This window comes from Pan paniscus, chromosome 5, assembly GCF_029289425.2.
Source record: "Pan paniscus chromosome 5, NHGRI_mPanPan1-v2.0_pri, whole genome shotgun sequence".
Classification (NCBI taxonomy): Eukaryota; Metazoa; Chordata; class Mammalia; order Primates; family Hominidae; genus Pan; species Pan paniscus.
In genome coordinates this window covers 84,293,625-84,319,392 of record NC_073254.2, presented here as the reverse complement: position 1 = coordinate 84,319,392, position 25,768 = coordinate 84,293,625, and the positions used below count along the sequence as shown (strand labels likewise).

Below are 25,768 nucleotides of genomic sequence, written 5' to 3'. Positions count from 1 at the left end.
TATGTTTAAATTCACAATGGCTGTCTTTTTTATGTAAATATTTTTAATGCTAAGCATATTCTAGAAATGACTGTTGTGTAACAGATATAATAATGTTATTTCTGTTAGATTATCCATCCAGAAATACTTTTTCCTATATTATAGCCATGCAAACTTACTAAAGATAAATTTACTGTAAAAGACAAAAATGTAAGATAACTTAAAATCTAATCTTAGGATTTAATAAATTGAAGATAAAACACATAATTTTACTTCTTATTAATTTCTTTTATAAGAGACAAATTATCTCTTGACATTTTTGCCCTGTTTGCATCTGGCAGGTTATTTCAGGTTTTGGAGTATAAATATGAGGTTTCCATTTGCTTGCAGACAGAAATATGTTGATGCACATGGGACAGATATGGATTTACCTGTATAACCAGGGGCACAGAGGCAGTTGTATCCATCAGTCCTGTAGACACAATTTTCTTCATCTAGACAAGGTGAGATTTTACATTTATTTACATCAAGTTCACAGAAGGGCCCATGGTACTCAGGTTCACAATTACAAAAAAATCTGGAGAAAAGTAGAGAAATGAGAAATAGCCATGTAACAATGATAATCATTTATTATATATGATTCATATTTATATTTTAAATTCAAGACATTCAACTTAATTGAAATAAATAATATATGTATTTCATTTTTTTCTTTGAAAAAATATAGCAATTCCCCTTGCAAAATTTTGTTCTGCTCAAATGTTCTTTATGTGTGAAATTTTGAAAAACAATGTGTTGGGTAAATAATTACTGTAACCTGATAAATACTAGTATCAAAATATAGATGAGGTCACGTCCTTTGTAGGGACATGGATGAAGCTGGAAACCATCATTCTCAGCAAACTATCACAAGGACAAAAAACCAAACACCACATGTTCTCACTCATAGGTGGGAACTGAACAACGAGAACACATGGACACAGGAATGGGAACATCACACACCGGGGACTGTTGTGGGGTAGGGGGAGTGGGGAGGGATAGCATTAGGAGATATACCTAATGTTAAATGACGAGTTGATGGGTACAGCACACCAACATGGCACATGTATACATATGTAACAAATCTGCACGTTATGCACATGTACCCTAAAACTTAAAGTATAATAATAATAAAAAAACAAACCAAAAAAAAAAGAAATAATTTCCAAAGGAGATATTAAACTGATCGAAACTGTATACTTAGCAAAAATATCTCTTCATAGTTTTTCCTTTTAGAAGTCTAGATAAAGAAGCTTTAGCAACTTTCCATAAAATGTTTTTGAGCTAGATTTCTATTTAGATTTTTTAGGAAACTCTTCCTAATTAACTTCACTCATCATTTTATAACCACAGAAGTCTAACATTCCCCATGCTCCTCCTTTTACTTCTTCAACCTACATTAATTAATTGAGTGCCAGACATTAGTCATGTACCCATATTCAAGTGTAAATTAAACTAGAGCTTGCTTTTGAAAGTCTCGGGAACAGGACAGGAATACAGATATGTAAAAATTACAGTAAATACATGTCAATTGAGACACGTCCTGTTAAAGCATGGGTAACTGCTAGACAAGAGGTGACAGAAAAGGTCTTATTCAGTATTAATAAAGAAAGAGCAGGATCAGTGTTTTAAAATTCTGAATATGAATGAAAACATGCAGTATTTTTCTTTCTGTGCCTGGCATATTTCATTTACAATAATGTCCTCCAGGATCATGTATGTTGTTACAAATAACAGGACTTCATTCTTTTTCATGGCTGAAGAGTATTTCATTGTTTATGTATACTACATATTTTTTATTCATTCATCTCTTAAGTAAAGTAAGCCAGACAGTAGGGGAGAGGGGATAGGAAAGGTTGATTGATGGGTGCAAAATTACAATTAGAAAGGAAGAATAAATTTGGTGTTCTATTGCACAGTACGGTGACTGTAGTAAACAGTAAGGTATTGTATATTCAAAAGAGCTAGAGGAGAAAATTTTGAATGTTTGCACCACAAAGAAATGATGAATGTTTGAGGTGATCTCTATGCTAATTATCCTGATTTGTTCATTACAAACGAATCAACAAATGTGCTGTAATACAATATATTATGTAGTATAATGATACAATGTATTCATGTATCAAAACAACACAACAAAACAACACATAAATATATCAATTATGTGTAAATTAAAAATAAAATTAATAGAAAAAGAAAGAGTAAGGAATCTTTGTATCAGTTGGACAGAAGGCATTAAAATGTCATGTGCAATGGGATACTGGGTAAAAGAGTAGAGTATTTCCCAAGAGCTCTTCATGTGACTAGGGAATTGACTATAATCACCTTTTTGGAGTAACACTAATCCAAATACTAACTTCTTGAATTTTTGTTCAAATAGTCAAACTGTTTTTCTCCATCTTATTCATTTTGCGAATATCTCCCCATCTAGTGAGAAGTAATGTAATGAATCTGCTAAATGTCTTACTAAAATCAAGATATGTTTGTTAATAATACTGTCTTTGCTACTTTGTGTTCTCACTGAATTAATGATGATTCCAAGGAATCACAGAATAGAGAGAAATTGGACACAGAATTCTCAGAAATAGCAGTGAAAGGTATCTCAAGAAATGATTTGTTTCATATTGACAAATTTAAAAATGTTATATTACTATAAAAACAATGACTTTCATTTCAATTTATGTATTTCTTTCATGTACTTCTGACAGTTCTATTATATTTTTAGAAGCTTCAAAATCTACTTTGTATTTTGAAATATTGAATACTAGAAAATTATTTGGGGATATCTTGCTTTTTCAGTGATTTATGATAATCACCACCAATTGTTTCAATTTTTTTAAAATAGTAGTTTACTATTTAATTTATAGAATTTTCTCTCTCTCTCATTTTGAAAATCAGAAAATCATAACATCCCTTGTCTTTTGCTCCCCAAATTTTGTTTTCTGTGATTTTAATTATCTTAAATATACTTACTTGTTCCATAAGTTAATGGGAAATTTTTGTGAAATGTCTTTTTGTCATGATGAAGATGTAGGTTTTGCTGAGTATTAATTTTTTTTTTTGTCTATATAGTTGTCTTGAAGATACATGAAAAGATTCAGATTTTGACACCTACCCAGAATTCTTGTTTTTTCAATTATGATTTCTTTCTGAATTTTGCCTTTTGAAACCTTTGTTAGTTTTTACTAAATGTTATTGTTGCGGGAAGTCAGGGACCCCAAATGGAGGGACCGACTGAAGCCATGGCAGAAGAACGTGGATTGTGAAGATTTCATGGACGATTATTAGTTCCCCAAATTAATACTTTTATAATTTCTTATGCCTGTCTTTACTGCAGTCTCTAAACATAAATTGTGAAGATTTCATGGACACTTATCACTTCCCCAGTCAATACCCTTGTGATTTCCTATGCCAGTCTTTACTTTAATCTTTTAATCCTGTCAGCTGAGGAAGATGTATGTCGCCTCAGGACCTTGTGATAATTGCATTAACTGCACAAATTGTAGAGCATGTGTGTTTAAACAATATGAAATCTGGGCACCTTAAAAAAAGAACAGGATAACAGCAACTGTTCAGGGAATAAGAGAGATAACCTTAAACTCTGACCACTGGTGAGCTGGATGGAACAGAGCCATATTTCTCTTCTTTCAAAAGCAACTGGGAGAAATATCACTGAATTCTTTTTCTCAGCAAGGAACATCCCTGGGAAAGAGAATATGCGCCTGGAGGTATAGGCCTATAAATGCCCCCCCCCCAAGGTGTGCCCATCTCTTATGGTTGAGACTGCAGGGGTAAAATAGACCCCAGTCTCCCATAGCGCTCCCAGGCTTATTAGGAAGAGGAAATTCCTGCCTGATAAATTTTGGTCAGACCAGTTGCTCTCAAAACCCTGTCTCCTGATAAGATGTTATCAATGACAATGGTGCCCAAAACTTCATTAGCAATTTTAATTTCGCCCTGGTCCTGTGATCTCGCCCTGCCTCCATTTGCCTTGTGATATTCTATTACCTTGTAAAGTACTTGATGTCTGTAACCCACACCTATTCGCACACTCCCTCCCCTTTGAAAATCCCTAATAAAAACTTGCTGGTTTTTGCGGCTTGTGAGGCATCACGGAACCTACCGACATGTGATGTCTCCCCTGGATGCCCAGCTTTAAAATTTCCCTCTTTTGTACTCTGTCCCTTTATTTCTCAAGCCAGCTGATGCTTAAGGAAAATAGAAAAGAACCTACGTGAATATCAGGGCAGGTTCCCCGATATGTTATATTCATTTTTTTGCTTCCATGTCCATCCTTCAAATGTATTTACTCTAATTTAAAATGAACTTCTCAAAAAGTTCTGCTTTTTTGTTTGCTCTTTAACATTTATCATGTAACTTATTTTATGAATCTCAAATATGTACCTTACGCTTCTGATTTTGAAAGTGATATCACACAGTAAATAAACATACATGTATTATCTCAAGACTTATGGAAGTTTATTTTTCTAAAGTTTTTGGCATACAGACAACTATGTGAAGAATTATTTTTAATAATATGAATCATAATGATCCTTTCTTCTAAGAATGCTTTGCTTCTACTTCAATAACCTCTCTTTCCTTTTTGCTTTCAATCAAGACCATTATTTTTTCTTACTTTCTACACTACTCCTGAAATCTGAACTTTTCAACATTGCAAAAATATGCTTTACTTTTACATAAATTCCAAACATTATTAAATTTCAAGAATCTGTTAAACCACAGATGCCTGTTCAACTGGAATGTTGGGGGTCCCTGCTTTGTTAATAATGATGCAAAAAGGCCCTGGGATTCTAGAGTCCATTTGGACATTTTCTGAATGGCATCTAAAATTTCGTAGAGATTAAAAAAAAAAATCATCGACATTAATAGCAGCCCTGGTGAAACAGTTTACAGAAAATATTCAACTTATATTTCTTACTTTCCACCACACTAAACAATATGAGGGCAAATTTGTGCAAAAATAACATTTCACTCTACAAAAGAGCATCTACCTTTAATCCTTGTCTCTGCTTTCCCAGAAAAATTTAAATGTTTTTATTTTCTCTTCCTCCTTTCCTCCCTCCACCTGCCCTGCCCTGCTCTCTTCCTGCTCCCTGTCTCTAATAGGAAGGGCAAGCACAATGCTGAGCACTTGGGACGTTTTTACTTTTCACTTAACGTTGGCCCTTCAAAACGTTAAAAAAAATAAAAGTGCCTAGGGTATGTCTGAAAAGATCCTCATCAAATTTTTCCCCTCCTGGCCTCTGGCTATAGTGTGCAATTCTTTCAGCTTTGGTATAATTTTCCTTTCGCTATTACCTGCTGAGGGTCCCTTTATGCTAACCACCTCTAATAAGGCTAGAGAAAAATTAAATGTAAACCTGATTTTTATGAATGTCCTAAGTGATCCAGTCAAATGTACAGTAAGTACTGCATTTTATATTAAAGGTCCCTAAAGTATACCTTCCTTTGATAAAACTCAATTTTCATAGCTTTTAAAATATACACATATAATAATATCTTCTATCTTGAGAGAACAATTAAGACCATGAAATATGTATTTTTGATGAAATAAAAATTTCTCATTTAAATAAAAAGCTTTTACTTCAAAAGTTTTAGAACTAAACTTAAATATATTGTCAAAGTATTGAAATAATTCATATTTTTAATTTGACATTGCCCTAAAATTTTTCAAATAGGTGTTCAAGATACTGTTTCAATCACTAAGATGCATTTTAACAGTGACTTCTGAAGAAAATTCAACATATTAAAATAGAGATAAGGAAGAGTAACTATAATTTGCATAAAATGATATCTCCAAACTATAAAAAGATGGAAAAATACAAGATAATCACATGAATTTATAGCCCCCAAATTAGCCATGATTACATTTCATTTACATTATTCTTATATACTTTTTCTTGTATTCCAGATAAGAGAGGAATTAATAAGTAGATGTATTATTTGTATGCTTCTGAAGTTATTTTAAAATATAATTATTAAATAGATTGAATAGTATTACAAAATCCAAACATAACACAGAATGTTTTAATGAGAGTTTTGATTTTAAAATGTGTTTGCAATAACGTTAAATCATACTTGTTTCAGTAGATATTTTTTAAAAGCTTACATTCAAAATAAGAAAATGAAACCACTGGTGAAACTTTCTGATAAGGACTTTTTAGCCTATGTTAAAGCAATTCAAATTTTGAAAGAATTTATAATGTATTTTAGAGCATTTCTACTTTTTTCTTGTGATATTATAACTGCATTCGTGAACCACACTTCTTTACAATTAATGACAATTTTTACTTAGAATATGAATAATCTATTTTATATTTGCAACATGTCTTTATTATGTTATATATAAATATATGTCTACATTATTTATCATACTCACAACATGTCTTTATATGTTTTTATTATAATTGCATGTGTGTGTGAATCTGATTTGAAGCAGTGATGTTATCGTAAATTCTCTAGTAGAATAAACATCATTTGGATTGATGACTGTTTCTAGGCAAACAATTACAGAAGAGTAAACAGATTTTTGTCTTTTGGTTAAACGCATATTAACCAATCACTTTTAAATTTGTGACAGTGAAGAATTGCTAAACCCGTGAACATCACAAACTGAATGGTCACAATATGCTTGTTGGTAATGATCTCGCTATGATAATCACATCAGCCAGGCACTTGGAACATTTTCTTCTATTTTTTCTTTAAATGGACTAGCCACTGTTATTGTAATTGTTCTTGCAAATTCTATTTAGTTGTAAATTTTCAGTAGACAGATACTATTGTGAGTGACCTAAATGAACTAGTAGCAATGACTTGAAAAGACATTAGTTGCATTAGATAACATATGCTATCAAGTGTCAGAAAAATGTAAATTCCAGTGTTCACTTTTGCAGTGGATTTGTATATTAATTGGGGCTGTCATTCATGTGCCATTATATCTCAGCAAACTCATCTTTAAATCATGTTACTAGAGGTAAGTCTTAATTGTTGCAGGCCACAGTTTCAATAACCACAAGAGAGAATAGAATAGATTAAAAACATGAATCTAACCATGAGGCATATATGTAGTAACTACTGTTTTTAATATGTTTTTTGTTTATGTGTCTACAGTTTAATTTACTTTGAAGTAACTATAAAATTATTGGTTTTAAATGAGTTGGTAGATTACTTGAAATATTTTTAGTGAGTACTTTATCAATAGATTAAGTTTTTCAAAAAAATAAAAATTACTTTAAGAAGAGATAAGACAATCAAATGTGACTACTTCATTTTCAGCTGCTAATTGATTTTTAATCTTTGAAAGATCTTAATTCATTGAAAATGGCTTTTATTATAATAATTTATACCAGGTAATTTTCTAAGAATAGAATAATCAACACCTGTATGCCCATCACCCATATTTAACTCATCTTAGTATTGTTTCATGTTGCTGAAATATTTTTAAGGAAAACACACAAAACATATTTGATCTGTCATATATATATATATGAGATCTGTCATAAATATGTATGCACACACATATATATGTACACACATTTCATACACATATATGTACACATATTTACACAAATATGTACGCACATTTCATACACATATATATGTATGAAACTCCTATGCATGCATTCAATTAATTATCCTCCATTCCTCTCTACCAGGAGAAAATTACTACTCTTAAGATGCTATGTATTTTTCAAAATATGTTTTAATACTTCAGTAAATATGAGTTACATATCACATTATTCTGAGACTTATTTTTTCAGTCAATCATACATTTTAATAAATATTTAAGTGATATACTTTTATATAATTTATTCACAGTAAGTAATGTATAGATGCTTATGATTAAGTTGCATTGCATTTGTTTTGTTTTCTAATGTTTACCAATATAAAGATATTGGAAAGGCATCACCTTGTTCATATATCCTTGCTGACAGTGCTGGATGTTGCCATGGAATTGGGTTTCGTGATATTAATTACAATAGATCTAAGAATGCATAGACTATTGGATATGCTTGACAATTAGATGCAAAATGAGCAAATAAGCATATAAATCAGAGAAACAGAGTGGACATCAGTGGACTGATTCACAGATATCTATGGCAGAGGCTAACTGATGACGAGGTTTTAGAAATGAAATATATAATCAGTCTACTTACAGTGCTGCCTCATGTATATAGAATGAAATGTATAGTTCTGGAGGACAGAGACATAATTCAGTTTGGCTTTGTAGGGATTCTCTGCCTCTTTCACAATTCCAAAACCTAAGTTATGTCACAGACTCAGTCACTCAAAGGTCAGGGTTTGCCTCCTTAAGAGGAATCTTTAATAGAGTCACAGGTATTTTATGTATCTTTTTGAAGACTTCCTCAGAGGTATCTGAGGCTATTTACCAGTATGACTGTTCTGTGGTGAAAGAATGATATTCAGACATTTTAGGAGTTGCTGAATACTGGTTCTGAAAGTATACTTATTTCTGCAATGCTACTGATCCACCAGTAGAAATATAAGATTATTGAGGTCAGTTCAGGTGAGGCCACAAATACATCTTCCCTTTGATTTTGTTTTTTTTTTTACCCACAATTCTTGAATATACAGTGTAGTTGATATATTTAGTAATAGCACAATTTTTACATTGGAGTAAGAGCTATTATGGAGGAAAATCCAATTGGAAGATCTTGTCATGCCCCTTTAGACCAATGGAGATTTTAAACTGACAGCAATTCTCTATTCCTATGGTACTTGTAGTGATTGGTGTCCCCTTGAAAGGACTGAAAGTTGCAGGGGTGGTGATTCCAAACATCCCTACTTACCTCACCAAATTGGACAATGCAAAAGCTAGATAGGGCACAGAAAATAAGATGAATGATAGAATATTGTTGGAAAATTAAACAGGATCTGATGCAAATTTCACCAATTCTAAAGGTTGGATCTCTATGAAGATAGATAAACAGAGCTCCTGGTACCTGAGTCCAGCTATGACATAGAAAATTAATTATTTTGTGTTCTAATTAGTGCAGCTCCACTTGAATTTGTCAGAATGCCTTTTTAAAGATATTTTGAAAGACCTAAATAAATAGATATCAATTTTTCTTAAATTGGCCTACCCATTCAATGAAATGCCAATCAAAATTGCTTGTTTGAATGTATATTTATATAGAATACAAGTTGATTTTAACAGAAGAAATTGCCAAAATATCTAAAGTTGCCTGGAGATTAAATAGCCCTACTAGTATTGAGATATTTCAAAGGGAAGTAATTAAGATTTATGACTCTAGCACATGGATGAGTAACTGAACTAAAGCAACAGAACAGCAATAGAGAAATAGACATATCCATATGTGGAAACGTGATCTGCAACCAAGAAGGCACTACAGATCAGTGAGTGAAAGATGAACTTAATATGTAGCAGACATGGCTTATTTATATAAAAAAATAAGAATCTGAGTTTATTTTTTAAGTGTGTAAAGATTGAGATAAGAATACTTTACACCCATACTCATACATACAATATACCTGATGCATCTACATATAAAGAACATAATCTTAATTATTTTAAAAGGAAATATAGGGAAAAAACCCTTTCATCCTAGTGTAAAGAAAAGTTAAATAAGATGAAACTTGCAAACCATATACTAAATAATAAATTAATTCAAATATATTAAAATTAAGTTTTAGTACATATAACTTATAAAGGTGAAGTGTCTCTTTCAATCAGAACTTATATTCAATAAACACAACTAACAAAGATATTTTAAAAATCATATATAAGGATTCTTACAAAGCCACAAGAAGAAAAAACATTAAAGAGCAGATGCTGACTCAGCAAGATGGCAGAATAGGAATAGCTCAGGTCTGCAGCTCCCGGAGAGACGAACGCAGAAGGCAGGTGATTTCTGCATTTCCAACTGAGGTACCCAGTTCATCTCCCTGGTACTGGTTAGACAGTGGGTACAGCCCACGGAGGGCAAGCAGATGCAGGGTGGGGCACTGCCTCACCTGGGAAGTGCAAGGGGTCAGGGGCCTCCCTCCCCTAACCAAGGGAAGCCCAGAGGGACCTTGCTGTGAGGGACGGTGCTATCTGGCACAGATACTACGTTTTTCTCACGGTCATTGAAACCCACAGACCAGGAGGTTCCCTCAGGTGTCTACACCACAAGGGCATTGGGTTTCAAGCAAAAAACTGGGTGGCCATTTGGGCAGACATTGAGCTAGCTGCAGGAGTTGTTTTTTTTTTTTTTTTTCGTATCCCAGTGGCACCTGAAACACCAGCAAGACAGAACCCTTCACTCCCATGGAAAGGGGGCTGAAGCCAGGGAGCCAAGTGGTCTTGCTCAGCAGATCCCACCCCCACAGAGCCCAGCAACCTAAGATCCACTGGCTTGAAATTCTCACTGCCACCACAACAGTCTGAAGTCCACCTGGGATGCTGGAGCTTAGTTGAGGGAGGGGCGTCTGCCATTATTGAGGTTTGAGTAGGGAGTTTTCCCCTCACAGTGTGAACAAAGCCGCCAGGAAGTTCAGACTGGCGGGGCGCCCACCACAGCGCCTCAAAGCCACCGTAGCCAGACTGCCTCTCTAGATACCTCCTCTCTGGGCAGGGCATCTCTGAAAGAAAGGCAGCAGCCCCACTCAGGGGCTTATAGATAAAACTCCCATCTCCCTGGGACAGAGCACCTGAGGGAAGGGGCGGCTGTTGGCACAGCCTTAGCAGACTTAAACAAACGTTCCTGCTTGCCAGCTCTGAAGAGAGCAGTGGATCACCCAGTACAGTGCTCAAGCTCTGCTAAGGGACAGACTGCCTCAAGTGGGTCCAGGGCTCCCATATCTCCTGACTGGGAGACAACTCCCAGCAGTGGTCGACAGACACCTCACACAGGAGAGCTCTGGTTGGCCTCTGGCAGGTGCTCCTCTGGGATGAAGTTCCAGAGGAAGGAGCAGGCAACAATATTTGCCTTTCTGCAGCCTCCACTGGTGATACCCAGGCAAACAGGGTCCGGAGTGGACCTCCAGCAAACTCCAGCAGACCTGCAGAAGAGGGCCTGACTGTTAGAAGGACATCTAACAGACAGAAAGCAATAGCATCAACATCAACAGAAAAGATGAACACGTGAAAACTCCCTCCGAAGGTTACCAACAGCAAAGACCAAAAGTAGACAAATCCACAAAGATGAGGAAAAATCAGTGCAAAAAGGCTGAAAATTTTAAAAACCAGAATGCCTGTTCTTCTCCAAAGGATGAAAATTTCTCACCAGCAAGGGAACAAAACTGGATGGAGAATGAGTTTGACAAATTGACAAAAGTAGGCTTTAGAAGGTGGGTAATAACAAACTCCTCTGAGCGAAAAAAGCATGTTCTAACCCAATGCAAGGAAGCTAAGAACCTTGATAAAATGTTAGAGGAATTGCTAACTAGAATAACCAGTTTAGAGAAGAACATAAATGACCTGATGGAGCTGAAAACCACAGCACAAGAACTTTGTGAAGCACACACAAGTATCAATAGCTGAATAGATTAAGTGGAAGAAAGGATATCAGAGATTGAAGATCAACTTAGTGAAATAAAGCAAGAAGACAAGATTAGAGAAAAAAGAATGAAAAGGAACAAACAAAGTCTCCAAGAAATATGGGACTATGTGAAAAGACTAAACCTACATTTGATTGGCGTACCTGAAAGTGACAGGGAGAATGGAACCAAATTGGAAAACACACTTCAGGATATCATCTAGGAGAACTTCCCCACCTAGCAAGACAGGCCAACATTCAAATTCAGGAAATACAGAGAACACCACAAAGATACTCCTCAAGAAAAGCAACCCCAAGGCACATAATCGTCAGGTTCACCAAGGTTGAAATGAAGGAAAAAATGTTAAGGGCAGCCAGAGAGAAAGTTCGGGTTATCTACAAAGGGAAGCCCATCAGACTAACAGCGGATCTTTCTGCAGAAAACCCACAAGCCAGAAGAGAGTGCGGACCAATATTTAACATTCTTAAAGAAAAGAATTTTCAACCCAGAATTTCATATCCAGCCAAACTAAGATTCACAAATGAAGGAGAAATAAAATCCATTACAGCCAAGAAAATGCTGGGGGATTTTGTCACCACCAAGCCTGCCTTACAACAGCTCCTGAAGGAGGCACTAAACATGAAAGGAAAAACGGGTAACAGCCTCTGCAAAAACAAGCCAAAATGTAAAGACCATTGACACTATGAAGAAACTGCATCAACTAATGGGCAAAATAACCAGCTAGCATCATAATGACAGGATCAAATTAAACACATAACAAAATTAACTTTAAATGTAAATGGGCTAAATGCCCCAGTTAAAAGGCACAGACTGGCAAATTGTATAAAGAGTCAAGAACCATCAGTGTGCTGTATTCAGGAGATGCATCTCATATGCAAAGACACATATAAGCTCAAAATAAAGGGATGGAAGAATATTTACCAACAAATGGAAAGCAAAAAAAAAAAAAAAAAGAGAAATCAGGTGTTGCAATCCTAGTCTCTGACAAAACAGACATTAACCAACAAAAATCAAAAAGACAAAGAAGGGCATTATATAATGGTAAAGGGATCAAGGCAACAAGAAGAGCTAACTATCCCAAATATATATGCATACAATACAGGAGCACCCAGATTCATAAAGCAAGTACTTAGAGATCTACAAAGAGACTTAGACTCCAACACAATAATAGTGAGAGACTTTAACACCCCACTGTCAATATTAGACAGATCAATGAGACAGAAAATTAACAAGGACATTCAGGACTTGAACGCAACTCTGGACCAAGTGGACCTAATAGACATCTACAGAACTCTCGACCCCAAATCAACAGAATATACATTCTTCTTAGCACCACATAGCATTTATTCTAAAATCAACCACATAATTGAAAGTAAAACACTCCTCAGCAAATGCAAAAGAATGGAAATCATAACAAACAGTCTCTCAGACCACAGTGCAACAAACTAGAACTCAGGATTAAGAAACTCACTCAAAACGACACAACTACATGGAAACTGAATAACCTCCTCCTGAATGACTACTGGGTAAATAACAAAATCAGGCAAGAGAAAGAAATAAAGGGTATTCAAATAGGAAGAGAGACAGTCAGGTTATCTCTGTTTGCAAATGACATGATTGTATATTTAGAAAACCCCATCGTCTCAGCCCAAAAACTCCTTAAGCTGATGAGCAACTTCAGCAAAATCTCAGGATACTAAATCCATGTGCAAAAGTCACAAGCATTCCTATTATAATAGACATTAATAGACAAACATTAATAGACAGAGAACCAAATCATGAGTAAACTCTCATTCATAATTGCTAAAAAGAGAATAAAATACCTAGGAATACAAGTTACAAGAGACTGATGAACCTCTTCAAGGGGAACTACAAATCTCTGCTCAAGGAAATAAGAAAGGACACAAAAAAATGAAAAAACATTCCATGCTCATGGATAGGAAGAATCAATATTGTGAAAATGGCCACACTGCCCAAAGTAATTTACAGATTCAATGCTATTCCCATCAAGCTACCATTGAATCTCTTCACATTATTAGAAAAAAAAACTACTTTAAATTTCGTATGGAACCAAAAAAGAGCCCATATACCCAAGACAATCCTAAGCAAAGGATCAAAGCTGGAGGCACCATGCTACCTGACTTCAAACTATACTATAAGGATACAGTAACCAAAACAGCATGGTGCTGGTACCAAAACAGATATATAGACCAATGGAACAGAACAGAAGCCTCAGAAATAACGTCACACATCTACAACCATCTGATCTTTGACAAAGCTGACAAAAACAAGCAATGGGGAAAAGATTCCCTATTTAATAAATGGTGTTGGGAAAACTGGCTAGCCATATTCAGAACTCTGAAAATGGACCCCTTGCTTACACATTATACAAAAAGTAACTCAAGATGGATTAAAGATTAAAATGTAAGATCTAAAGTCATAAAAACTCTAGAAGAAAACCTAGGCAATATCATTCAGGACATAGGCATGGGCAAAGACTTCATGACTAAAACACCAAAAGCAATGGCAACAAAAGCCAAAATTGGCAAATGGGATCGAATTAAACAAAAGAGCTTCTGCACAGCAAAAGAAACTATCATCAGAGTGAACAGGCAACCTGCAGAATGGGAGAAAATTTTGCAATATATCCATCTGAGAAACGGCTAATATACAGAATCTACAAGGAACTTAAACAAATTTACAAGAAAAAAACAAACAATCCCATCAAAAAGTGGGCGAAGGATATGAACAGACACTTTTCAAAAGAAGACATTTATGCAGGCAGCAAATATATGAAAAAAAGCTCATCATCACTGGTCATTAGAGAAATACAAATCAAAACCACAATGAGATGCCATCTCATGCCAGTTAGAATGGCGATCATTAAAAAGTCAGGAAACAACAGATGCTAGAGAGATGAGGAGAAAATGTGGAGAAATAGGAATGCTTTTACACCGTTGGTGGGAGTGTATGTTAGTTCAACCATTGTGAAAGACAGTGTGGTGATTCCTCAAGGATCTAGAACTAGAAATACCATTTGAGCCAGTAATATAATTACTGGGCATATACCCAAAGGATTATAAATCATTCTACTATAAAGACACATGCACACGTATGTTTATTGCAGCACTATTAATAATAGCTAAGACTTGGAACCAACCAAAATGCCCATCAGTGTTATACTGGAAAAAAATATGTGACACATATACACCATGAAATACTATGCAGCTATAAAAAAGAATGAGTTCCTGTTCTTTGCAGGGACATGGATGAAGCTGGAAACCATCATTCTTCGCAAACTAACACAAGAACAGAAAACCAAACACTGATGTTCTCACTTATAAGTGGGAGTTGCCCAATGAGAACACATGGACACAGGGAGGGGAACATCACATACTGGGGCCTGTCAGGGGTTGGGGGGCAAGGGGAGGGATAGCATTAGGAGAAATACCTATGTAGTTGAGTAAATATATGTATATATATATATATATATATATATATATGCAGATGCCATAATTAGGCATTTCTAAAAAGGCAAAATTAATCATCTCAAAATGTACATAAAATTGTTAAACTTCATATTATTATAAGAATGCAGGGAGACTACAATAAGATATAACTTTACACACAGCCTAAAATGGAACATTCTGGAAATGCCAATAAAAACATTTATTCCCTGCTAAGAATACAAAAATTATATTTTTCAAAAGAAATGAGAAAAATATAAATGTGATTTAGCAAATGTGACCATGTTTACCCAATGGTTCAACAATTCTACTTCTATGTATGTAACCTCGGACATACTAGTACTTGTGTATTTAGAGAAATATTTGAAAACTTTAATATCATTGTAGGTAAGACAAAAGAAGCAAATAGTCCAAATATCTATAACCAGTAGAATGATAAATGTTGGTATATATTTAATATTAAATATTGTATAAAAGTTAAAAATGAGCAACAGATACATGCATCAACAGGAATTACAAAATATTATGTTCAACAACAATTTCGGGGGACTCTACACAATATTGTTTTGCTTATATTAACATGGAAACTAAACAGCATTTTGTTCAGGCACACATACAAATAGCACTATAAACTAACAGCAAGATTGGTAAATAAAAATTTGAGATTTTTGACATAAGTGATTGGATGGGACAAATGAGGATGTCCTGGTACAAGCACAAATGTATCAGTGGTGATCAGCTGCCTTAGTTACATAATGAGCACATGTGTGCTCACTTTATTACATGTTGAATTACACATATCAAATAATTAATTTAATAAAAAGTAGCTTCTCACCTGTTTGTCAGATCCACACATGTTCCATTATTTTTGCAAGGTTCAGAGGAACATTCATTAATTTCAATTTCACACAGAGATCCAGAAAACCCAGGTCTGCAAATACACCTTTTAAACAAAAAATTTAGTAACTCCATTAGTATAGATGTATAAAATCAATGCTTCAACTAATTGTAGCATGGCAAGTTTTTAATAATTATAATTGGTGCTTAATTCACCAATTAAAATTCTATACCTGTATACATCTAGACAAATAAACATGTATCTAGATACTCTTTAAGTTTTCTGTACCTGAAATTGTTGACCATATCTTCACAGTCACCATAATCCTGGCAGGAAAGGAAGAGGCACTCTTTCACATCAATTTCACAGTTTTTACCTTCAAATTCTGCAAAGAGTATGAGATGAGTATGGATGAGCAATCCTTGTTATAGAGTAAAAAAATCAGAATCAGTGGTAGTCTAAAGAATACGCTCATAATGGAGGTTAAAAAAGGAAAAAGAAAATAATTAATCTCAAGCTTCTCATAAAACTCCATTTCACATAATGTGTGCATAAAAACATGCCAGTTTCTAGATTAATGAGTTTAAATGAAATACTCAAGGGAGGAATACTCCACTAAATCCCCTGAGAAGGTAGAGATGTTGCTAATGTTGCTGTTGTTTTAAGGTATTTAAATGTTTGAACAAGAAGAATTGAAATGATCTGGAAAGCAAATGAATTAATGTGATGACCAATCTTAAAGTAAAATTGAGCTTCAATGATCAAATTTATTCAAGGCAGTTAGCAGATGAAGCAAATTATTTAATTGCTTTTTATATCCAAGTGATTCAAAGAAAACAAATTATTTTGATTCATAGCTACATAATCAGTCATCCATTTAAACACATGCCAGTTATATTAAAAAAAAGAACATGAAAGAAAATTATACAGGCTGATAAACAAGACAGTTGCAATTATTTCAACACATTTGTGTCAGAAAAAACCTGCATGATATCACTTTTTAAAATACAATGAAATATATTAATATTTATAATAAACAGTTAAACAATTCTATGGTTATATATTAACTAAGTATAATAAAATATATGTGTAAAACCATTTTTCTTGTTAATATTTTTTCTGTACTAGTTCAAATATGTAAGAAACAAGATTTCCCTTTATTTTGCTTTTTCAGTGATATTACCAAGCACTAAATAAGTGCAGCCACATTATACAATATTCTAAATGTCAGTATGCAATCAGGCTAATTTAGTTTGAGGAACAAAGAGTCATTCAGGTTACTTTAAGAAAACTGTATTCATTGTTTGCATACACATAGACTGGAATTGAAACTAAGAAGCATTTAAAGGGAAGCATAGTCTAGCTACCCAGGAATAGCTGTCTGCCTTTTATAGTACATGTCCTTTATCCTTCTCATATCACTTTTTGTTCTCTTTCTATCACAAATATCTCAGCATGTTCAGTTTCAAATCACTTGTAATGTTGGCCTGCGAGTGATATAGCACAGCTTTCTTGGTCTCTATGTCTATATTATGACATTTCAGCTTCAGCACCTACTGTTCAATGAAAAATTCCCTCGGTATTTTCTCACTCAGATTCCCACGATAGAACACGGAATTGACTGACCTATTTCATCTTTTCATATCATACCATGCCACAGTCAATGCCATTCTCTGCGGTGTCTACCATTGGATCAAACCGCAAACCTGCCTCCCGTTGCAATTTAACAGGGAGCTTGGTGTTACACCTTATAAAATCTGGCTGCCTCTTTGGTAGTATATAATATGGAAAACTAAAAGTTACTTAATCCAAAAGAAAACAGAAAAAGAAACAAAGTACAGATACAACAAATAGAAAACAAATAGCTAGAAGGTGTATTTACAGCCACACATATCAAAAGTTATATTAAATATGATTTTTAAAAACGCCAATTTAAAGGTAGAGGCAGACTAAATAACAGAAGAAACTACAAGATATCTAAAAGAAATGTATTTAAAACATAACAACAATGATAGGTTAACATTTAAAAGATGGAATGATCACACACTATGAAACACTAATTGTAAGTAAGCTACCATACTTATGTGGCTAGCAGACCAGGTAGTCTTCAGGACAAGCAATATTTTTTTTTAATTATACTTTAAGTTTTAGGGTACATGTGCACATTGTGCAGGTTAGTTACATATGTATACATGTGCCATGCTGGTGCGCTGCACCCACTAACTCGTCATCTAGCATTAGGTATATCTCCCATTGCTACCCCTCCCCCCTCCCCCACCCCACCACAGTCCCCAGAGTGTGATATTCCCCTTCCTGTGTCCATGTGATCTCATTGTTCAATTCCCACCTATGAGTGAGAATATGCGGTGTTTGGTTTTTTGTTCTTGTGATAGTTTACTGAGAATGATGGTTTCCAATTTCATCCATGTCCCTACAAAGGACATGAACTCATCATTTTTTATGGCTGCATAGTATTCCATGGTGTATATGTGCCACATTTTCTTAATCCAGTCTATCGTTGTTGGACATTTGGGTTGGTTCCAAGTCTTTGCTATTGTGAATAATGCCGCAATAAACACACGTGTGCATGTGTCTTTACAGCAGCATGATTTATAGTCATTTGGGTATATACCCAGTAATGGGATGGCTGGGTCAAATGGTATTTCTAGTTCTAGATCCCTGAGGAATCGCCACACTGACTTCCACAATGGTTGAACTAGTTTACAGTCCCACCAACAGTGTAAAAGTGTTCCTATTTCTCCACATCCTCTCCAGCACCTGTTGTTTCCTGACTTTTTAATGATTGCCATTCTAACTGGTGTGAGATGATATCTCATAGTGGTTTTGATTTGCATTTCTCTGATGGCCAGTGATGATGAGCATTTTTTCATGTATTTTTTGGCTGCATAAATGTCTTCTTTTGAGAAGTGTCTGTTCATGTCCTTTGCCCACTTTTTGATGGGGTTGTTTGTTTTTTTCTTGTAAATTTGTTTGAGTTCATTGTAGATTCTGGATATTAGCCCTTTGTCAGATGAGTAGGTTGCAAAAATTTTCTCCCATGTTGTAGGTTGCCTGTTCACTCTGTTGGTAGTTTCTTTTGCTGTGCAGAAGCTCTTTAGTTTAATTAGATCCCATTTGTCAATTTTGGCTTTTGTTGCCATTGCTTTTGGTGTTTTGGACATGAAGTCCTTGCCCACGCCTATGTCCTGAATGGTAATGCCTAGGTTTTCTTCTAGGGTTTTTATGGTTTTAGGTCTAACGTTTAAATCTTTAATCCATCTTGAATTGATTTTTGTATAAGGTGTAAGGAAGGGATCCAGTTTCAGCTTTCTACATATGGCTAGCCAGTTTTCCCAGCACCATTTATTAAATAGGGAATCCTTTCCCCATTGCTTGTTTTTCTCAGGTTTGTCAAAGATCCGATAGTTGTAGGTATGCGGCGTTATTTCTGAGGGCTCTGTTCTGTTCCATTGATCTATATCTCTGTTTTGGTACCAGTACCATGCTGTTTTGGTTACTGTATCCTTGTAGTATAGTTTGAAGTCAGGTAGTGTGATGCCTCCAGCACAGCTGAATTCTACCAGAGGTACAGGGAGGAACTGGTACCATTCCTTCTGAAACTATTCCAATCAATAGAAAAAGAGGGAATCCTCCCTAAATCATTTTATGAGGCCAGCATCATCCTGATACCAAAGCTGGGCAGAGACACAACCAAAAAAGAGAATTTTAGACCAATATCCTTGATGAACATTGATGCAAAAATCCTCAATAAAATACTGGCAAACCGAATCCAGCAGCACATCAAAAAGTTTATCCACCATGATCAAGTGGGCTTCATCCCTGGGATGCAAGGCTGGTTCAATATACGCAAATCAATAAATGTAATCCAGCATATAAACAGAGCCAAAGACAAAAACCACATGATTATCTCAATAGACGCAGAAAAAGCCTTTGACAAAATTCAACAACCCTTCATGCTAAAAACTCTCAATAAATTAGGTATTGATGGGACGTATTTCAAAATAATAAGAGCTATCTATGACAAACCCACAGCCAATATCATACTGAATGGGCAAAAACTGGAAGCATTCCCTTTGAAAACTGGCACAAGACAGGGATGCCCTCTCTCACCGCTCCTATTCAACATAGTGTTGGAAGTTCTGGCCAGGGCAATCAGGCAGGAGAAGGAAATAAAGGGTATTCAATTAGGAAAAGAGGAAGTCAAATTGTCCCTGTTTGCAGACGACATGATTGTTTATCTAGAAAACCCCATCGTCTCAGCCCAAAATCTCCTTAAGCTGATAAGCAACTTCAGCAAAGTCTCAGGATACAAAATCAATGTACAAAAATCACAAGCATTCTTATACACCAGTAACAGACAAACAGAGAGCCAAATCATGAGTGAAATCCCATTCACAATTGCTTCAAAGAGAATAAAATACCTAGGAATCCAACTTACAAGGGATGTCAAGGACCTCTTCAAGGAGAACTACAAACCACTGCTCAATGAAATAAAAGAGGATACAAACAAATGGAAGAACATTCCATGCTCATGAGTAGGAAGAATCAATATCGTGAAAATGGCCATACTGCCCAAGGTAATTTACAGATTCAATGCCATCCCCATCAAGCTACCAATGACTTTCTTCACAGAATTGGAAAAAACTACTTTAAAGTTCATATGGAACCAAAAAAGAGCCCGCATCGCCAAGTCAATCCTAAGCCAAAAGGACAAGCAATATTTTTAATTTGCCTTGTTTTTCTTACTCAATTCTCAGAGCCTGCAAATGAATCTCTGAAGTTACATTTTTGTAATTCGTTCATACGCTAGGTGTTGTATCTTCAGCTTTAGGAACAAAATTAAAATGAATTACTTCCAAGTTATTATGGCTCTCCTCATTTTAGGTGAGCAAGTTGTAATTGTTCCAACATGCTTCATCATTCTTCAATCACCATTGCTGTTTTCTATATTTAGGTTGTAAATGCCATAGTACAGATATAAACAACTTAGATTCTATTTTCAAAAGATGTTTAATTCTTTAAGTATTTGTTTGAGGTTAGATTTTTCACAAGTTAAAAATTGAGAAAGTTGAGTGCATTTCACCATTTCTACTTTAAGTCTGGTTAGTTTTCTCTGGGAGGCAGGGCATTTTGACACTAAAATGATTCTTAGAAATGTTCTTTTGAGGCAGTGGAACTCAGGGGCACTGACTGGCTATAAAGAAGTGCCAGTGAGCCTCCATGATTTCAGCTGTGCTGATGAATCAGAACACTCAGGGCCCAGGGCCTTGGGTAGCTCACAGGATAACCTTGTTTCCTGTGATTTTGTCATATTTATTAAGTTTGACATTTCTAAGATGGAGTTTTGTTACCAGCTAGCAACATATGTCAATGGGTTGAGGAAATGAGATTGCCGAAATGCAGCAGACATTGGGAGAAAACATAACATGTGAATTGCATTCAATATAAAGCAAAGCTTTGCTGAGATAGCCTATGTTTTGGGGATTTTAAGAGCGAAGTATGCATACAGTCACGTGCTGCATAACAACATTTTGGTCAATGACAGACCACATTTCTAATGACAATGATCTACAAATATTATAATGGACCTATAAATGCAGTAGGCTATCTCATCTAGGTTTGTGTTAGGGCACTATGTTGTTCACACAACAAAATTGCCTAGTGATATATTTCTCAGGATATATCCCCATTTTTAAGCAATACATGACTGTATACTTAATCCCAAACTACATATTCTATAATCCTTAGTGTTAGAAGTTGATATTCATTTCTGTGAAAGGTACTTGTTTTGAATATATGAAGTTACAGGTAAGAAACTGCCCAAACAGAAAGTTTATTATTACTAATTTTATGCTGTTCCCATGTTCTTTATTCCTACTCAGAACTATTCAGTTGGCCGTACTTTGTTAACTGCAGGGAGGATCTTTACATGCATAAAAGTGAAGCTTCTTAAATGGATACTGTCTTGATCCTTTTCTTACACTGTCTCGTCTGTGTATGGCTATAACAAATACACACGAATGGTCAGTAAATGATATTTTTATACTTCTGCACTCATTCCTCCAAAATACACAAAATTGATTTTTAAAGCCTACTGCTCAAATTTAAGATCTAAATCAGTCTGGATTGTAGGTATTATTTTTTTAAATCACTTAATATTTTCTCCTTTCTAACAAATTCAGCCTTTTTGCACTTTATGCTCTAGAAGGTAACGTATGGAACAGAGTACAATAGTGAAATTTTCATAAAAATCATTTTACATAGCATTTTATCATTCATGACTATATTTTAACAATCTCCACTTCAGAATTCGTATTAGTTGGAGTAATTTGAAATGAATGTAAATAGGGAAAAATACTAGTGTATACCATAGCATGAATTCACACAAGGTAGTTAAAAATCATGTATTTTTAAATAAAAACTCAAACACTTAAAAATGTTTTTCTTTCAAAAGTATTAAATGTATTATTTCTATTTATTCTTAATTAAATAATCTAATTTCTCTGGATTTAAAAGCTTGATAAAAAGAAAACAAAAAAACACCTCATAAGTTTTTCTTAGCAAGTCAGATTTTTTTTAAAAATATTATTTTATTTAAAAATATTTGTATTCAAATATTAACATTTTCTAAAATAATTAACCAATATAAGAAATTCTTTAAATTTAACTTTAAAAACTATGAAATATGAATATACAGAACTAATATTTCCAATAGTCTCTAATAAGATTTTTAACATCTATTTTTAAAGTGAACTTAAAAAAAAGAAGAGCTAATATTTTAGAATGTAATAAATATTTAACATGTTTTATGTTTAATTATGTATGTATTTTCTTTAAGGAATTTTCTAAATTCAAATTTCTACAGCTATTAACCTTAATAGGTATGTGCTACAACATGGGTACATGTTTTTAATTGTCAACAGGAGTAATTTCTAATTTATACAAACTATTTTGTCAAATGACACATTTATTTGGTGTTAGTACTTGTATACCTTGGGTAATGTGGAATTAACATAATGATAGTATATATACTGGAGTAATAGACACATTTAAATGCAACTACTTGTCTCCCGTGATACTGCAATTCCATCAAGCGTAGGATCCCAATTATAAATCAATAGCACATGTAAATGATCTGATTCTGCTCTCACTGCAGCTCCTTGTGAGGCATCTTTGCCACATTTTAATCCTGTCATTTAAAGAAACTTCTGTTCCTTTCACCTTGAAGACATACAAAGTAGCTATTTTAGAAACTAAGCTCTTTACATTAAATTAAGAAGTATTTGATAGGGTAATTTTTTGCCTATAAACTGAGAAAGTGGAGTAATTCAAAGTAGAAAGCTAAAGAACCATTCATAAAAAGAACATTAGAAAAGAAATTATTTAATTCTTGACATATATTTCTAGGCTAGACACACACATGCTAACATAATATTTCTACTGTATGCTACAAACACACACATTCTCATGCATTTCATTTGAAGTCGTCTTTACCTTCTTAATCTTCATGCGATTTTGTGGTATTTATTATTATTATTTTTTTATTATTAGAGACAAGGTCCTGCTCTGTTGCCTAAGCTGAAATGCAGTGGTGTGATCATAGCTCACTGTAACCTTAAACTCCTTTGCTCTAGTGATCCCGCCTGTTTTAGCCTCCTGAGCAGTTAGGACTGCAGGCATGAACCACCACGCACTGCTAATTTTTTTTTAATTTTTTTGTAGAGATATTATGTTGACCAAGCTGGTCTGGAGCTGTTGGCCTCAAGCAATCCTCCTGCCTTAGTCTCCCAAAGTGCTGTGATTACAAGTGTGAGCTATTGTGCCTGGCCCTCAAGTGATATATTTTATATTTGATTTCTACCAGCTTGAAGTTGAAACCAGTTTATTCAACCTTTCCCACTTAATTAACTCTTTGCCTTCGCTATATGTTTTAGCCATTACTCTAATGGCCATAAACATATAAATAAAAACATGAACTTAGTTAAGAAGTGAGATATATTGGTAACCCAGCTGAGAGGGATACCAGACAATTCACAAAATTGAAGAAAGAACTGTAAGTTCTGCCAGGATTCCTTCCCCAAACACTTCTATCCTACCATATACAGATCATCTCCACATGAAGAGAACATGGTAGTTGACTGTACTGATTGAAAACATCTGGCAGAAAGAGAAGGCCTCTTCTCTCAGCATCAACTCTAAAGAAGGGGTCTGAATGCCAATATTCCACTCACATGCATGCCCAGACTTAGGTAAATCATAGTTACCATGGGGATGGAATTTACTATGTGTCTTAGCTTGGGTTGTTCCAAAAAAAAAAAAAAAAAAAAGTCTGAGATAATGATTTTCTCACAAGTAGTTTATTTGAGAGGTGATCCCAGATCCCAGGAATTATTGCAAGGGAGTGGAACATAAAGCAGGGAAGACCGTGGTTTAATGAGCACATAATTGTGGGCAACTGAGGCTTCATATGCTGGAGACTCTTATAAATCATGCGAAACATAACTAAAAGTTGTCAACAGAAATGAGAAAGCAGTATTATGTATCCACAACTTGTCATCCCTTGTGCATATTTCTGGCATAAATGTGGAAGTGATGCAAGATTTTTCTCAGCCCGTTTGGCAGACTCGTGGGAGGGGTGCCCCATCTACTTGGTCCATTATGCTCAAGCTTTTGGGGGAGGGAGCACATATGCCAGCAAGTGCAGGACCTGGCTGGCCACTCCAGGTGCCGAAACAGGAGCAAGCTCCACACGGGCCCCCAGCCTGACCAGGTGTGTTGCCTTGGCGGGAACATGGTGGAACCCAGGTGAGGGTGCCTGTGACACCGAAGCCCCAGAGGGGATTTTACGGTGCTCCTTTAATTCCACCATTCACAGACAGCAGTGTGTTAGCAGCTCAGTTGGTGCCTTGCCTCGTCACATGGGGTGGCTGCCCTCCACCGGGGAGGGCAAAGGGCTGGTTGGACAGCCTTTCTGGGTACCCACACTCAGTGGGTCCCAAGCTCTTGTCCAGTGTCCAAGAAGAATGAGGTCATGCAGATGATTGAAGGGTGGTGAAGGTGGAGAATTTTATTGAGTGATGAAAACAGGTCTCAGAGGAGAGGGGAGCTGGAGAGGGTACAGGAAGGACAGGTCATCTTCCTGTACAACCTGAAGTCAGGCTGTCTCTTCCCCAAAGTCAGGCCATCTCATCTTCTACTGACTGAGTCTGGGGTTTCTATAGACACAGGATGGGGAGTGCTTGCTGATTGGTTTGTGAGTGTGCAAAAGTTAAAGTGAAGACAAGACTCAAAGGTGGGTACAACAATGTGGAAAACCAATTAGGAAAGGGCAGGTATATGTAAAATAGGTGAAGGGTGGGGATCAATCAGAGGAAAGTGCACCAAACAGGAAGACAAGTTCTCAATCCTGTCTGAGAATTTAACTTATAGCTTGGCTTTCAAGCTTTAAACTGGCATTGGCTTGGAGGTGATGTTTCACCGGGTACCCACCCTTATCTGTCTAGGCATTTGGCTGCCTCCTGTCACTATCAAAAGCTTTTACTGCATTGTACTTTAATGGTTAACTAACTGATATGTCTCTCCCTTAAACTTTCAATTCCTTGAGGGCATATCTTCACCATGTTTAATTTTTCCAGAACCTATCTCAAGACTTGGCACATCATAGGAAATCAATATGTTTGTTGAATCAGTTAATATTTTTAAAATTTCTAGAACACTAACAACATGCAGTTACAAGATAGATATGTATTTGTGTATGGAGTACAGTTTATAGAGGCAAAAAAAGTTGGTTACAATAAAATAAATTTCTAGGTGTGTAAATTCATTACATACTAAATAATCAAAGCTAACACTATTGAGGTGTCAAAAATAAAACCCATTT

At 35.2% G+C, this 25,768-nt stretch overlaps 1 protein-coding gene across 1 annotated transcript in view; it reads right to left on the bottom strand.

Moving 5' to 3' along the window:
* Positions 1-25,768, bottom strand: part of LOC117978454 (protein eyes shut homolog) — a 208,829-nt gene that overhangs the window by 81,266 nt on the left and 101,795 nt on the right. The window contains exons 4-6 of the mRNA XM_055113767.2: positions 16,156-16,252; positions 15,865-15,972; positions 411-556 (exon numbers count right to left, since the gene is read on the bottom strand). Of these exons, the coding sequence (XP_054969742.1) occupies positions 411-556; positions 15,865-15,972; positions 16,156-16,252 (351 nt within the window). The remainder of the gene's footprint in view (positions 1-410; positions 557-15,864; positions 15,973-16,155; positions 16,253-25,768) is intronic.